Source organism: Syngnathus floridae, chromosome 2 (assembly GCF_059516105.1).
Source record: "Syngnathus floridae isolate MCC-2025c chromosome 2, RoL_Sflo_1.0, whole genome shotgun sequence".
NCBI lineage: Eukaryota > Metazoa > Chordata > Actinopteri > Syngnathiformes > Syngnathidae > Syngnathus > Syngnathus floridae.
This window is the reverse complement of record NC_142414.1, coordinates 8,040,349-8,056,039: the sequence shown is the minus strand read 5'-3', so window position 1 is coordinate 8,056,039 and position 15,691 is coordinate 8,040,349. Positions and strand designations below refer to the sequence as shown.

Sequence of the window (15,691 nt, the reverse complement as noted above, 5' to 3'; positions counted from 1 at the left end):
CAAGAAGCTTCCAAGACCTGTCAATCATCTCCATCCTGGAAATAACACTTCAACCTTGCCTCCGACACCATTATCACTTCAAAACACATCCAAACAAAGAGAGAGGGATGCTGAAGTCAGGCTGATCCAGCTTGTAATTAGTGGTCCGAACTGGGAGGGGAGTGGGGGTGGGGGGTCCACATGGTTTGGGCATCTGTGGTCCGGAACGCACACATGTATACAAACACACACGGGGGTCCTGCTGGTGTCTGGCTGTGTCAACTCTACTGGGCCAGTGGCCAGCACCTCTGTCCCTGTCATGTGGCCCCGTTAATGAGGAAGTCACATATGGACTCAAGTCCCTCGTTAGGCAGAAGATACGCAGGTGCTCAGGAACTGTCATGGACCACCGATGAAAAAATATTGACCACCGATACGACGCAAGCTAACCCTGTGTCGTTTCCCAGGAAGTGACTCGCCGGATGGCGGCTCGGCCCGGCTCAGCTGCGGCTCGGCCCGATCCAGCCGTCTTTTCGACGAATACAACGGGGGCATGGCTCTTTCACTCGGGCCTCTCACCAGCTGTCGCCCCCAGCATGCTGCTGAATGGGGGCTGTCAATCGTCCGGGCCTGCGGGACTTAACTGGTCAAGGGAGGAAAGGAGGGAGAATACAAAAGCGGCTTAGCCAAAGCTGGCGAGCAAGGATTAGGACACATGTGCGGCCAACACTTGTTCATCGACACCAAACCCGAAAGCTCTTGGCACATGACGCAGAGGAGACATTTTTTTGTCTGGAGCAAAAAAGTATTCCAGTTTATCCATTTGAATGTGATATCACAAAAGTATGGTTGAATTTTTCTCTTGTGCAAATTCATCCATGCGGATCGTTAGTAATTTTGCCCCTAGGGGTCACTAGCACAACACTGAATGAGATTGAACCGTTGATGTATACCTACACACACGAATGTGTATTTAATCGTATTTTGTTCGATAAAACGTATGACTGTGATTGAACGCTTATCTGGTGATTGACAGGTGAAGAGGCTGCCTCCTTCTCACACATACTCAGCTGGGATTGGCTCCAGGTTCCCTCTGCCTCTCTCACATAACATGTGGTATTATCTGCATTTCTTCACTTGGCGTAGAAGGCAAGTATGCTAGCTGGTTAAATTTTGGGAGGGGGGCGGGGGGGGGGTACGTACATACATGTGACATGTTCTTTCTGCCAGCTCTCCATCACCCCACCCCCTATGCTGAGCTCCTCACACACACACACTGCCTCCGAGTGCAGACAGGCCTCCAGCTAATTTAACCTCCCCCCCTCCCCTTCTTTATCCATCTCCACACAAACACACAAACAAGCATGTACGCACACATGAACACACACACACATGCACACACTCATGCAAATGAGCTCTCTGGTCAGCCAGGCTGAAAAGGCAAGGGAAGGCAGAAGCGTATGGCTAAACAGTGGGGCGACCACCCGGACTAGCCCACTCCTGCCCCCCCCCCCCCTCACACACACACAAACTACCACTCGTATATCCTGTATATAGGGTACAAGCATTGTGTGTGTTTGTTTTTAATTCAAATGCATGAACCTAATTAATCCGGAAGGAAGGTCCACTTGATTATATTTTTAAATGTCATTTTTCAATTGTTTTTACCTACTAGCTTCCCATCTGTAAAAGTTAAATTCATGTTTTATGAGTTATATTTTCAGCATATTTTACAGTTTTATAATACTAATGTATTTTATTAGTAAATAATTTCGATGTACAAAATAATATGTAAATGATTCTTATTCAAGGGCACAATATTTGCAGTTGGATAAAGTACAAGGATGACATTTCGGAAAGTAAATGTAGAATTTACTTCCCACAAGTTAGTCTTCAAAGAGCATGTTGTTTCTTAACCTGAATTGATTAAAAAAAAAAATCTCAGCTATTTACTGTATATGTAAATGAGGATGCAAATGAACACGCAGCAGCAAAGTCAACACAAAGAGAAAACGTGTTACCTACAGTGCAAAAAAGATTTGCACCAATTTTTTATTTTTCCGTGTTATGGAATGGATTCAGTCTAGAGAGGTCGTGACCTCCCTTTTGCCACCTGCAAAATGTTGCAAAGCTCAAAAACAAGCACCCAAGTCACCTAATGATAAAAAGGTATAGGGACTCTCAGGAGTGGGAGGGGGGGAGGAGGGCAACAGGAGGTTTTCACTCAGTGGAGAAAAAAAAGAAGTGGGAAAAAAACACTAACCGATGTAAAGATGAGATGTGAAGAGAAAAATGTTTCTTCTGGAGGCATTTTCTTCTCAAAACAAAGAACAGAACATTTCACCTTTCCGTTGCAAAGGTCACGCTTGGCCTCGGGCATGTCGGAAAGCAACTTTATCCACCCAGGGATGAATGTGTGTGTGTGTGTGTGTGTGTTTGTGAAACATTATAACAAGTTACAGTAGCCTCAAAAATTAAAGAATTGCGCAACATTTCCATCCTTTGAGTATATAAATCAAACTTAACTTAATAAAGAGAAAAAATAGTCGCCAGGAAGATGAACAGGCTGAGGGACGACGTTTAAAAAAAACCCAAAACAAGTCTGAATAATTGCAAAGCTGCGTAGTGGCGGTCGGTCTCCTGCAAGCTTCAGTGGGCCGGTGCCGAGCTCTCGCCTTGGGCCGTGTCGGTGGGGCTCATTAAGGAACCTCTGGGGAGCTGACAGAAATTGTTAGTGGGACGTGATGGCCGAATCAGATGCGAGCCCTCCTTCCTCCTCCTCCTCCTCCTCCTCCTCCTGCCCTGCTTCCTACTGACTGCCCCTCATCCGGACAGGAAAACACAGAGGAGAAAGCGAGAAGGATTTCTTCCAAGCACTTGGAGATGATCAAGGTTGCAGAAAGTTCTCCTGAAAAGTAGCGGGACAGTGCTAACTTTTGAAATAGTTTCTGAATGGATACTGAAAAAAAAATCACCGCGTTACAATTTGGGGGTATTTTGTCAATTGAAAGAAAAGAAATGAATGTTGCAGTTGCTCAATTTTATTTTATGAAGCGGTTACACAAATTAAAATCATCAAGTTCCAGATATATGAATTAAATCGACTATTTTACAACTTTAGAAAAAAAATATCTGGAACCTGATGAATTGATTTTGTGCAACTACTTGACGGAATCAAATGGATTAAATTGAACATATCATTTCAGTGTTGTCAACTCTTGACGAATGCTCAATATTCCTTCAAACAAACAAACAAACAAAAAAATCCATCAAAGATTTACGTAAAACCCGATTCCAGTGTGCTAAAAATAATGTTTTGAATCAAGTGGTTGCACGAAATAAAATGGTCTTGCTTCACATTAAAAAGTAAACGACTCAAAAATGTATCTGGATCCAGATAATTTATTTTAAGCACTTCATGAAATTAATTTCATTCAAAAAACTAATAAAATAAAATTAATAAAATAAATTCAACACACCATTTTTTCATTTTTATCTATTTTTTGTCGAAGTATCTATTTCAAAAATATAAATAATGAATCAAAAATGGCTAAAATTCAACCCCGCCCCCAAATGAAATAATTAAAAATGAAGTTTGTTTCCATCCACGTGACTTGAAACGAAACAATCCCGATTTACATTTCTCAAGTGATTGACGTCTCAAAATCCTTTCCATTGTTCAAACTCTTGGCAGTTTGCAAAATACATCAGCCCCCTTTGAGAACAAAGTTAAACTGTTAAAATTCCGAGAGTCAACCCGTTCGCCGATGAGTCGACGACCTTTCCCAATCACTTGCACTCTGATGTAGCGCACTTGCACGTGTGTGGGAGGAGGGCGGCGAGAAGAACGTTCCAAACATCCAAGCGTTTACTCCGTCACCTCGCCGACCCGCGAACTCAGGTGAACGAGCGTTCTCGTCTTGGACCGGAACCAAACAAGTTTGTGCAAACAAAAAGTATCTGGCATGAAAATGAGTCCGATGTCAACAGGTGACAAGATTTCGGCAACACAACTTGTTCTCTCAGTTTTTTTTTTTTTTTTGGCCTCTGTAACTTCAAAAGCCCCCGCACAAGCACCCGCCTCCTCCCTCGTCCATCTTTCCCCTCTCACTTTAATCCACCGTGGCAGAGCTCTCCAGTTCAAAGCACTCAGGAACACCCCTCAGTGCCCAACTCAGTGCCTCCCCCCCTCCCTCCCTGCTTCCCGCACCGCCAAACATGCGCTCCCACAAACTCACAGCCCAAACTTTCTCCTCGGCGTCCTTCTGCAGCTTTGAGTGGCTCCCGCCCCGGTAATTAATCCGACAAAGAGCGTTGCTTTGCCGGATCTCTCCGAGAGGTGTGATCGTCAAAGTGATCGTGGTGAGTGGAATCGGGCGGAAGAAAGTGTGTACGCAGAAAATCGTCCATTTCAAGATACTATCATAAAACGGCCAACGTTATTTTCTGGACTGACTCCATGTTTGACCGTCCGGGAGAACACATGGGCACCAAATCACGGGCCTTTATTTAAAGGTGACTGTTTGACCCCTGCGGCCATTTTGTTTTTACTCGAGCGACTACGTTTTCATTGATTCAAATTGCAATATAAGAGTCTGATCAAGCCCATAATGATCAAGATTTGATTCCTAATGACAGGGCTGCGAAATGTCGATTGATAATCCAAACATTTATTCCGACATTTGGCAACCAGCCTTCTTAACCGCGCACGAAATAACGCTAACGTTTAAAGTAGCAATGTTGACGCACAAGCCGCTACGGCTTCTTCTATGATTATTTCCGATATATTTGATCAATCTAATCAAATCAATATTCTTAGTGTTCGTGAAAACAAGACAATTTTGACCCCAACTTCCGAAAATTTGTAGCTAGTGTCAGCGGGGTCTTGCCGTGACTTTTAACACGCCAGATGTTTTCACACAAACGTGGGAAAAGGTGTCTGCTCGGTTGTTTTTCTACCATTCATCACCTCGGTGTCAGAAATCCTTATTAGGATGCCGTTTCTCTAATTGATCACGGAGATGGATTGACACGCTTGATTGTACACGATCCACATTTCCTCTCGCGCGTGTGTGGCCGAAGCTTATTTATTGTTTTAAAATGAAGACACTTTTCGGTGATTGCATTAACGCCGTTAAGGTCGACTTGAAAGTTGCCGAGAAGAGAACTATTTGTTTGCACCTTCTGATGAACCCAAAAACGTCTTTCTGACTTGAGGTCATTAGGGTACGTTTTGAAATCCCAATTGAACTTCCTTGTTTGGACAACCCTGATTGGCCAGCTGCTAAATCGACACTCTGCTGTGACCAATCACACTGACACGCCCGTCGGCAAATTACGCCAAGCTGCTTTGTTTGATTTATTTTTTTAATCCTTGTGAAATGTTTGCTTGCATGTCACTGCAGGTTCTTCTGTAGCCCTTTGGAGAACATGTCTGAGGTATTCGGACTGTGTGAGTCCAAGCGACCATTTAAGAACATGCGTAAAATGGTGAGTCTATTTTTTTATCCTTTTAAGCTAATTATTAGGCATTTGATCATTTTAAAGATTCTTGGATCCCACCCGATGAAGGTTCTCAATTGTCTTAACATATGATGGGGTTCATCGATATGAAACATTCCCAGCTACCTTGGGGGCGCTAATGAAACAGGAACCCAAAGCCGATCTCGAAAGTACTTCTGAAAAAGTTGAACCACTTTGCTAAACTTTTAATAATATTCAGTTCATTTTTTATGTGCATGAAATTATGATTGTCACTGAATTTGGCGTGAACTTAACACTTGTCCTACAAAGTCACGGCGTTAAAAATGTCACGTCGATGGCGACCCACAATGCTAATCTAGTCACTGTGGGAACAACTAGTTCGGCACCACAGCTGGTACCGCCCCAGAGTGTTCGCGTTGACGGACAGCCTATTGTCTGAGGGCTCCGAGGGACCACCGGGTCTCCGGAACATCCACGTGACGGTGCGCCACGCATTTCACTCCTCGCACCCCAAACATTGCACCGGACTTGGCCGCTCGAGCTGCGCTGACTCACAAGCGGCAACAGCCAGGACATCTGTGGAGCTTTGGCTGCTTCGTTCTGTGCGTGTGCGTGAGCCAATGCGGCCGGCGGGAGCCCCCACCGCGTGTTACATGTCGGAAGCAGGAGCCCGTGGCCGGACGTCTGACGGCGAATCCGCCAGCCAGGAGACGCGCACGGTCAGACACGCGGGGTAATGGTCCGTGCTGCGTGTGCATACGCAAACACTTAGCGCACTTGGCCGCATGAATATTCATTTGCAACTGTGATGAGCTGTGACACGCTTTCCTGGCAGCCGCCTCGGACCACATGGCCCGGGAGTTGCGGCGCGAGAAAGGCTGGGTCCCGAAGTGTTACCGGGGGCCTGTCTCCTTCAATGCGTCTCACCGCAATTCTCCCATTTCTCCATCTCAGATGGATTCCAGACATTCGCTTTTAACTCATTCACTGCCTTTGACGGTTATGGACGTCAAAGATGTTGTGCAGGTGGCAAACTTAAAGACCCGGGGCTGAAATTTGCGTCATTTTTTAAGCCCACCAAAGCAAATGAGGTGAAAAATGACATTGTGTTGTTGATGGAGATGAAAACTTGGAGGCTCAACTGCGGCAATTCGTAGGTGTAAGAACGTAGCATCCCTTGATCGGGTCGTGGCTTCCTGCAGATATCAAACGTGGTGGTCTTTTGTGTCATCTGGCATGGCGATGCCACCTTTATACTAGATAGCCATTGTTTACAAATCTTAGCATTGTTCCATTTACCCCTCACAACCTTCACTGCTCCCACCTTAGCCAGCTGGCACCGAGATGCTAGCACCATTGACAAGGCTCACAATAGCCTCTCCGGACCACGCCACAATGGCGGGATGCGGACACGGGAACCTTTGAGGCGCTCGATGGTGCGTAGGGACGGCCGGGTGTTGCTGCCAGTTTGCAGCTTTCAGAACTGGCCACTGGCAGAGACTGCTTTCCTCTATTGGCCTCATTTTGTTAGGCTAAAGGATGTATTTTTCTTGAACAAATTCTCCTCTCTACGATATTTGATATCAGATTTGAATCGCTAGCTGGACGCCAAACGTTTTAATCGTCAGGCCAAGCAGCCGAAAGCCACACCGCCGAAGGGATCAAACCACGATTTAGCCCGAGCTAATTAATCCAGAATGGTGCTGGGGGGGAATTCAAGAAGGTCGGGTCGAGACCGGGCAGCGAGTGAGAGCACCTGTGCAGGTCAGATGCACCCTGTCAAGCTTCGCTAATTTTACAATTGACCGTTGGCCCCTGTAGCCACGGCTACGAAAGTTCTGCTTTCCGCCTTGACTGCTTCTAATTATCCATTAAAGCAAACTGTTATCCTACTTATAACCTCAAATCATGCCTTGTGTTCTTTGCTGGGGGTTGTTACAAATGAGCCCATTACCACACAACAGGGATGCGGTGAAGGATTTAATAAAATGGAGCTTAAGCTGATAATGGTCGTTGCTTGAGTTGTTGACCTACTGTGAGGGATTAGCTTGGCCATTGATACACACAGTTGGTTAGAAGAAGACAAGCTAACACCTTGTTGATTAAATAATCATTCGGGTTCAAGTTATGCTCCAGAACGACAAGGATTTGTTTTACTAAAAAATGCATTGCAATGATGTACGGAAATGGGGACAGGTCGAAAAAATTTTTTTTTTAGGCTTGTCTGACAAGCATGCACGCTGCCGGCTGTTACAGTTTGCGTATCGCCGGTGTGGTCCACGGCTGTCTGCCAACATATTTGAACAATCACAGGACAATTAACTCCAATTATCAAGTGTCACAGTCTGAAAGCGGTAAGAAAGCCAGATGTTAGGATACAGTACGGTTGTGTCAAGGAAAAAGGCATCTTTTATTTAGATGGGAGCAGAAATGCAGGTGATCTTTAAATTAGGAACAGCCTTCTTGACTTCTTGCCATCTTTGTTTCAATGCTTGAGTGAATGTTACCCTTTTGGTAAAGCAAGCTGTGTGTGTGTCTGTTTTTGTTCATTTTATTTATATGTATATGATTTGTATAATATATATATATATATAGTGATCCCTCGCTACTTCGCGTTTCGTTTATCGCGGCTTCACTACATTGCGGATTTTTTTTTCAAAATTTAAAAAAAACATTTAAAAGTCAAAATAAAACTTCTAAATTGAGGAAACATGTGTCTAACCTTTAAGACAATGTAGTATTGCTTCAAATGTTCGTTTACATTTCTTTAGAAGTCCTTTTCGCGTGTTAGCACGATCGCGACTTAGCATCTTTCCGCTTACTCGTTAGCCTGCCCAGTACTTCTTGTTGGTGACCGTACTTCACGGATTTTACTTATCGCGGGTGGTTTTTTGGAACCAATTATCCACGATAAACGAGGGATTACTGTATATATAATTTACATGCCTATATAGATGTTTAAAAACAGGTGAAAAATTTGTCATCAGTCCGAAGAAGATGATCAAGTGACGTCTGATTTTTTTTTTTTTTGCAAATATACTAATTGTCCTTCACCTGGACGAAGGTTTCCTTCTTTTCCTCCTGAGCGTCACAAAATAGATTGGCAGAAATGTGTTAGTGATCTCAGCTGCATTCCTCAGTGGACATTTCAGCGATCTAAGTTTCGTCAAAAGACGCAAACACGCAATCCCGTGGCCGCATCCATTTCTCACCAACGTATCCCTTGAATCCTGCCATTCTCCGCCTTCATTGTTCGTCGACTGCTAGTCATTAACATCACAAAAGACCGTCAGGATATGCATGGTTTCATTCACAAAATCATCTCCCGGTGTAAGGGCGATGAAATCCAGCGAGGGAGGGGTATGAGCCGAGGTGCGCTGTGTTTGTGAGGGAGGGGGTGTCGCCCCAGGAGCAACAATTAAATGAAACCAGCAGTCTCAAGCAAAAGCGTGCTCACTCAAGCAGGAAGCCCCCCAAACAAAGAGGCCCTTGTGTGTTTCCACCGAGCCACCGTTAGACGGGAGGCTCAACCTCAGCTCAGCTTGGCCTCAACCTGGAAGAGAAGCAAACGCTTGTTTGTTTGGAAAGGACAATCACGAGCTCATGTGTTTGACCACAACGGTTGTCAAAAAAAAAGAAATGGCCGACAGCTGCTGGTCAGTTGGACACCTTGTATTTGCTTTTAAACTTGTTGTCCACTTAGGTCAGCCAGCGTGGGTCCTCGCCAGGGGTCCGAACATGAGGCGGCACTCAGAGCATGCTGGGTCTCCCGGAGCCACCGGGGAAAGTTTGCTGAAGGATGCTTCATTTGGGGCGGAGCCAAATAACGCTCAGCTCTGAAGAAAAAAAAATTGGAGGAATTTACATGCTGATTTGTTGGTGACTCAGAATAAACACGTAATTTACAATTTCATAATCGAAACTTCGCATACAACATCGGACATTAAGAATTCACAAGTGGAAATTCCATTCGTCAAAATATTTGTCACCAAAGGACGCGGAATGAAAATCTTTTCCATTTGTACTGCGACTGATATCAAGGCACACCAAGCACCTCCAGAGCGTGTTTTTTGTCACAATACGTGATATAAAATGATTGCAGCAATGAAACAGCTGTCAAATGTGAAGCTTGATAATTGCCGAACCAACTCGTCGCTCACCTACGACTTGTTAAACAGCCGTGAATACATTTCCTCGGGGTGATCATTTTTCACCAGTCCTTGTGATGGATCGGCCCGATTTACTCTTTATTTTTTTTTTTAGGATTCTGAATTTGACTAAGGTGGGGGGGGGCACGGCCTTTGTTTTGCATCGCAGTCCATTTTACTGATAGACTATAAATCTTGGCCATGCAAATGTGATCTCCTCAAATCCCGCTGAAGGTTAAAACGTTTCGTGATGGAATTCAGCATTTGAGCCTAGAAATGATGTCCACACTCAGGGGGGGGGATAAACTGGCAATACAGGAGGATTAGTGACATTGAGTGATTTTATATCGGTTGTTACAGTTTGATGGCCCTTCTGCGGTAAATGCTTGAAATAAAACCCAATAAAGTTTTTACTGTTTCCACACTTCTTTTCATAAATTGCCCCCTTCAGGATTCCCGCCAAGCCGTCATTGTACGCGGCTATGCACGCGTGTGATTAAAAGGAGGCCGGCGGCGGCGGCGGCGGCTTGAGTACCTACGACGGACGGGCCGCAAAAAAGCGAGCGGGCCCTTCCCTCTCTGATAAACAGCCGTAATTCAAATGTCATCGTTTGAATGTCATCCTCAAAGAGCTCGCTCAGTCGGTGTTCAATCATTACACGCGATATGGGAGGAAACAAAGATGGAGGTTATTGTTTCATCTGTTGCAGTTTTTCCTCCTAATTATTAAAACGACTCGCTCGCCCCCCCCCCTCTTTGAAAAACGCATATCGAGAGAAAGAGATGAGAAGTATTGTCGCCGTTTGACGATTCTATTTTCCTTCCGCTTCTTACACTTTTTAATTGAAGGCCATTGAAGAGGCAGAGGAGAACCCATATGGCACAAGCCCCCCCCCCTCCCCACCTTCTTTGCTTTCGCTTTTTCAGAGATGCAGCGGAGAACAAAGATGTGCAGATGAGGTGGTGAGCTCTGGATCAGTGCCAGGAGAGCTGTCCCTCACAAATGGAGGGAAACCTTCGAGGTGGGTCAACGGCAACCCCGGTGGCAGGGTGAGCATATGCATGACACAAAAAGGTAGTGTCTTTTTCGTTAAACACGGAAAGGCACCAATTGGGGAGTTTTGGGCAAAATCTTTAAATTTTTACACGATGAATTTCTCCCCAAAAATTTAAAATATAAAAATAAAATGTAAATATATAAAAAATATATATGCATAATATAAAATATATTCTAATATATTTATATATTTTATATAAAATATGTAGATAAATAAATATATAAAAGATATATATATACATAGAATATAAAATATATTCTAACATATGTATATATTTTATATATATTATAAAATAGATGACTAAATAAATAAATAAATAAGATTAAGCAAATATCGTCCTCCTACGTTCATTGAAAAGGACTACAAATGGAAGAACATTCGAAGGAAGGATTTGAAGTCGGTTTTCATCGACCCCAAACCCATTTTTGCTTTGAACAAAAGGTCAAGACTTACAGTAAATGATTTTTGAGGTTGGTTGTGATGCATCCAATATGTTCTAGTTTCTAGGTCAAGGGTCAAGTGTGGAGTCAAAGTGAGCTCTCACTCATGAAACCAGATTTACACACACTCTCTGGACCATACAAGCGGGAGAATTTAGAGGATCGCACAAGCTCCATCGGGCCAGTCACTCTGCCTCCTTTGTGATGAGTCTCCTTGCGCTCTCACAATGAGCACAAATCAATACGCTCACTGGAAAGATACCTTATCTGCTTTTGATGAATGCTTTGAATTGTCAGAGACAGTGAAGCGATGCGGCATGGCTGGACAATCATATCTCCGCGCTCGCTCGACCTCATTACCGATGCAAGTGGGTGTTGATTTGAAGACAAATTGTCATTACATTAAATTTGTGGTGAAACATGATTATCTCAAACGGAATGGCCATCCATTTACAAATACAATGTTTGGGGCGGGTAATAAAATATTACTTAGTTCTTCCATCTTTAGAATTTGGCTCAAATTTGGCTCAAGTCTTTTAGTAATAATGATGATAATAATAATGATAATAATAATTCCCCAGGGACTACCCTTTTAAAACGATAATAATAATAATAGTTCATAATAATAATAATAATTCCCCAGGGACACCCCTTTTAAAACGATAATAATAATAATAATAATTCATAATAATAATTCCCCAGGGACACCCCTTTTAAAACTATAATAATAATAATACTAATCTGCTTGCGGCTGGATTAAATCCCCCAAAATAATGTCACATCACCTGTGCCACAACTTAGACCTGGTTTTGCTTGTCTAGTCTACTGTCAGTCTAGTCTACTTTCTGTCGCCAAATTGTCAGGCCCGCCGAGGGTGTGTAATGGAAAACGCCTGGTGAGTCTGCCAACTCGACTCGGTCAACTCGACTCGCCCCAACATTAAGACTTGCCCATTTTTGGACATTGACCACAAGCACCGAGTGCCTCCAGCATCCTCATGAAGATCCCTTGAGGTGAATAGCTTATGTCGAGTGGGGGGGGGGGGGGTGGGGGGGGTGGGGGGGGGGGGGGGTGTGACTCGTCCCAAGGCTGGGCACAGAGCTCAGTTGCTGCTGACTTATTACTAAGCATGCCGAGCCGGTGCAATGTTAATATTGCATTCCACCCACCACACACACGCACACACACAACGCGTCCCATTCATTGTCTATTCCTGTCTTGTCATCCCTCCCATCCTCCCTCCCATCCACCGTCTGAAGGGCAGGTCCCTTTCCTAATTGATCTACGGAGATTTCGGCTAACCTTCTTCCTCTCGCAAAGAGAGATGAGAGAGCAGAGATTAGAGGCGGGCAAGGGGGCGGGGCCTGGGAAGATTGATGGGTGCTCTTTTTACCGCCGCTGATATAGTTTATCTACGACACCGCGACGAGTTTGTGAATCTCTTTGTGTCCAATCATTTACCTAAAATATCACGGAGAATCTGTTACAATAACCTTGCAAGTATGACGGAATGGAATGATGCGCTTCTCCTCATCAGCGAGTGAAAAAGAAACGACTCCAGGAATGTTCCTGAATAGTGTTGGCTTTTTTTTTTTTTTTCGAGAACATAGCGAGGTGATAAGGGGAAACCATTATCTGGGCAATCGATGAAGAGTGAGGGGAGGGGGGGGTGATGATTAATGTCAGCATGCATATCCCAGGCCGAGGCCATGGGGCTGACTGGTGCCCACTTGGAAACAAAAACAATAACAAAAAAAAACACATTTTTCACTGTAATATTAATTAATTAAATGTCACATTTTGTTACCAAAGTAGCTTCTTTACTCTTCCATCCAAAGGTGGCCTAAATATTTTGGATATTTTTTTTTATTTTTGACCTTTGACCTTTCCTTTTTTTTCAAGAACTCCAATTTGCACTTGTTGCAGAACTCTCCTCAGCATCACCTCGCAGCTATTATTTACTACACGGATTAGAGTGGCGGAGATCTTAGCTTGAGCACTTCTCTGCTGAGAGTGGAGCAGAAAAGACAGGCAAATTACCAGCTAATGGACCACTGGGCACTAATATCTAAATCCCTGATCTGCCTGTAATTGCTGCAAAACGCTCCGGCTGGCGCTCCGTGTGAGACTTCTAAGCAACTCTGCTCCACGGCGTGCCTTCCGTTGCTTTATTACGGCGACAAGAAATGTGGGACGAGGGAAAGGAGCGCCTATTTTCTCCCTTTCAATCACTCTCCACTTTCCCCAGCGGGATTTTCAAGGCGTCATTAACGTCGCTCCGCTCTTTCATAGCTCCTCGGAAAGAGAGCCGAGTGACCGTCCTGCCCCTCCAGCGGTGATTCTCGTATGAGGAGATATGAAGCAATAGCTCTTGTTGCAAAGCTATTTTATTTGCATTAGCATTCATAATTATTTAATGACAGGCCAGATATGGTTCACCGACACCGAGTGCGGAAACATACGGCCGGAGTGTATTCTAATTAGATGGTCATTAAAACGTGTGATTGTCTGCCACGAGCGAGGAGGGCGCATTATTATTGGAGTTGCTGCGTCATGACATTAAAACACAGTGTTCCGATTATAAAGATGACAGGATTTCATCCAGCCGCAAGCAGATTATTATTATTATTATTGCTGTTGTTGTTTTTGTTGCAGTTTTTATTTATTATTTTATTTATTAATAATAATGATTTTTTTTTTGTAACTGTTATTATTATTTTATTTGTTTTTATTATTTTTTATTATTAATAATAATATTGTTGCTGTTATTATTTTTTATTATTATTGTAATTTTTATTATTAGTATTAGTAGTAGTATTATTACTATAATTTTAAAAGGGTTGTTCCTGGGAAATTTGAATGAAATATGATAATAGATTAACAGAGCACCATTCAGAGAGAAAGTCTTCTTAAACTCAATCTCATTTGATTCCTTAATTTCCACATTCTAGAGAAGGCCTGGCCAACCCGTTCATATACATATTTGTGTTATTGTTTTTTATTTATTTATTTGTACGTGTTCAATCTTGTTTTTTCGTCAAACGCGCATGCGCATAAGGTGAACTTCCACAAAGCAGGAAGTGCAAACCCATTCGAGGAAACAATTAGTGTCAATTTCGCTCTCAAAATGGCAGTGAAAAAAATGCACAGGTAAACGAAAAAAATGAAGATGAACACGGCGTTTTTAACAGAATGGGAAAGGTGAAATTTGTTTGATATACGTTATGGCAAGCTATTCTGCCTGATACGTCGGACGTCATGAGCCCATAGCTTACTCCCATCGATAAGGACTTTCCAAAAGGGACTAAATTTCGCAAGCGCAAGTTGGACACAGTCAGGCAGAAAAACAGGTACAGTTTTTCCCAAAAATTACAAAGCACTCACAGACTGTCACGCTTGCATCGTTTGTTAAAAAAATGCCTCAGTGACGTTGTTGAAATCTTGTTTCCTGAAAACGACTAAAACGAATGGTATCAGACGTCCAACAAAAATAATTGTTTGAAACAACGGAATACAAGCCAGATTTGAAGAGGATTGTTCAAGACAAGGAATGCACTAAGTCGCACTAAGCAACATGCACAGTAAGTGAAAAAACGCTATTGTAAATTACAGTGATCCCTCGCTACTTCGCGTTTCGGTTACCGCGGCTTTGCTACATCGCGGATTTTTTTTCCAAATCAAAAAAACATTTAAAAGTCAAAATAAAACTTCTAAATTGAGGAAACGTGCCTAGGATAATGTTCTATTGCTCCAAATGTTCGTTTGTATTCCTTTAGAAGTCCGTTTTCGCGTGTTAGCACGATCGCGAATTAGCATCTTTCCGCTAACTAGCCTGCCCAGTACTTCTTGTTGGTGAGTGTACTTCGCGAATTTCACTTATGGTGGTTTTTGGACCCAATTATCCACGATAAACGAGGGATTACTGTATTATGTTTTTGTTTGTGGACTTTGTTGAACTGAGAGTTTGTGTGTGAAAGAGTGCACACAATGTTCATTTTTAAAAATGACTGGCCTCTGGTCTTCGTACTGTAGGAGTCAATTCACCCTTCGAGTGTCTGGTTCCACTGTTAGAGCATCTCCAGTCCCCAAGAAAACTTCCAAAAGTCCTTCAAAGCAAAGTAACATCCTCCTACTCCAATGTGCCAGCTAAGCAAGAGCCTATTTAATCAAGCTAAGCTACAATAGAACACAGCGGGAAAGGTGTGTAAATAATGCATTAATAACCATCCCGTCCCTAACCCCTGGAGGCAACGCCGGCACGCGGGGACTTTAAATATCTCTAAGGAATACCTTCATCTGAAAAATGTTCAGCTCTGCTTTGCAACCTCTGATGGAAAAAAGAAGAGTCGTCAAAACAAATTGCGGGAAGTTCACTGGCAGTTCAGCTTTGAGTGCAATTTCTCGGAGGCAGCGGTGAATGATAGCCATTCAGGTTTCTAACATTGATAGTCATAAAATATTTTAGCATTTACAAATTTTACACTGAACAAATAAAAGCAGACTAGCAGCTTAACTGCCGCTCTTAGAGCATAATTTAATTTAACATTTTTTCCCTTCGAATTGAGCTGTATTGAAACATTTT

The 15,691-nt window shown here is 43.2% G+C and overlaps 1 protein-coding gene across 12 annotated transcripts in view; it reads left to right on the top strand.

Moving 5' to 3' along the window:
* LOC148401520 (uncharacterized) overlaps positions 1-15,691 on the top strand; it is a 134,440-nt gene that overhangs the window by 28,288 nt on the left and 90,461 nt on the right. For 6 of the 12 annotated variants that reach the window (XR_015857250.1, XM_088369776.1, XM_088369775.1 and 3 more), the window contains exons 4-5: positions 5,385-5,469; positions 10,539-10,661. Coding sequence is in view for 5 of the 12 variants with exons in the window: in XM_088369776.1 (XP_088225902.1) it covers positions 5,385-5,469; positions 10,539-10,661 (208 nt within the window). In the remaining 7 variants the exon portion in view is untranslated. The other 6 variants (XR_015857257.1, XR_015857253.1, XR_015857263.1 and 3 more) reach the window with 4 other exon arrangements.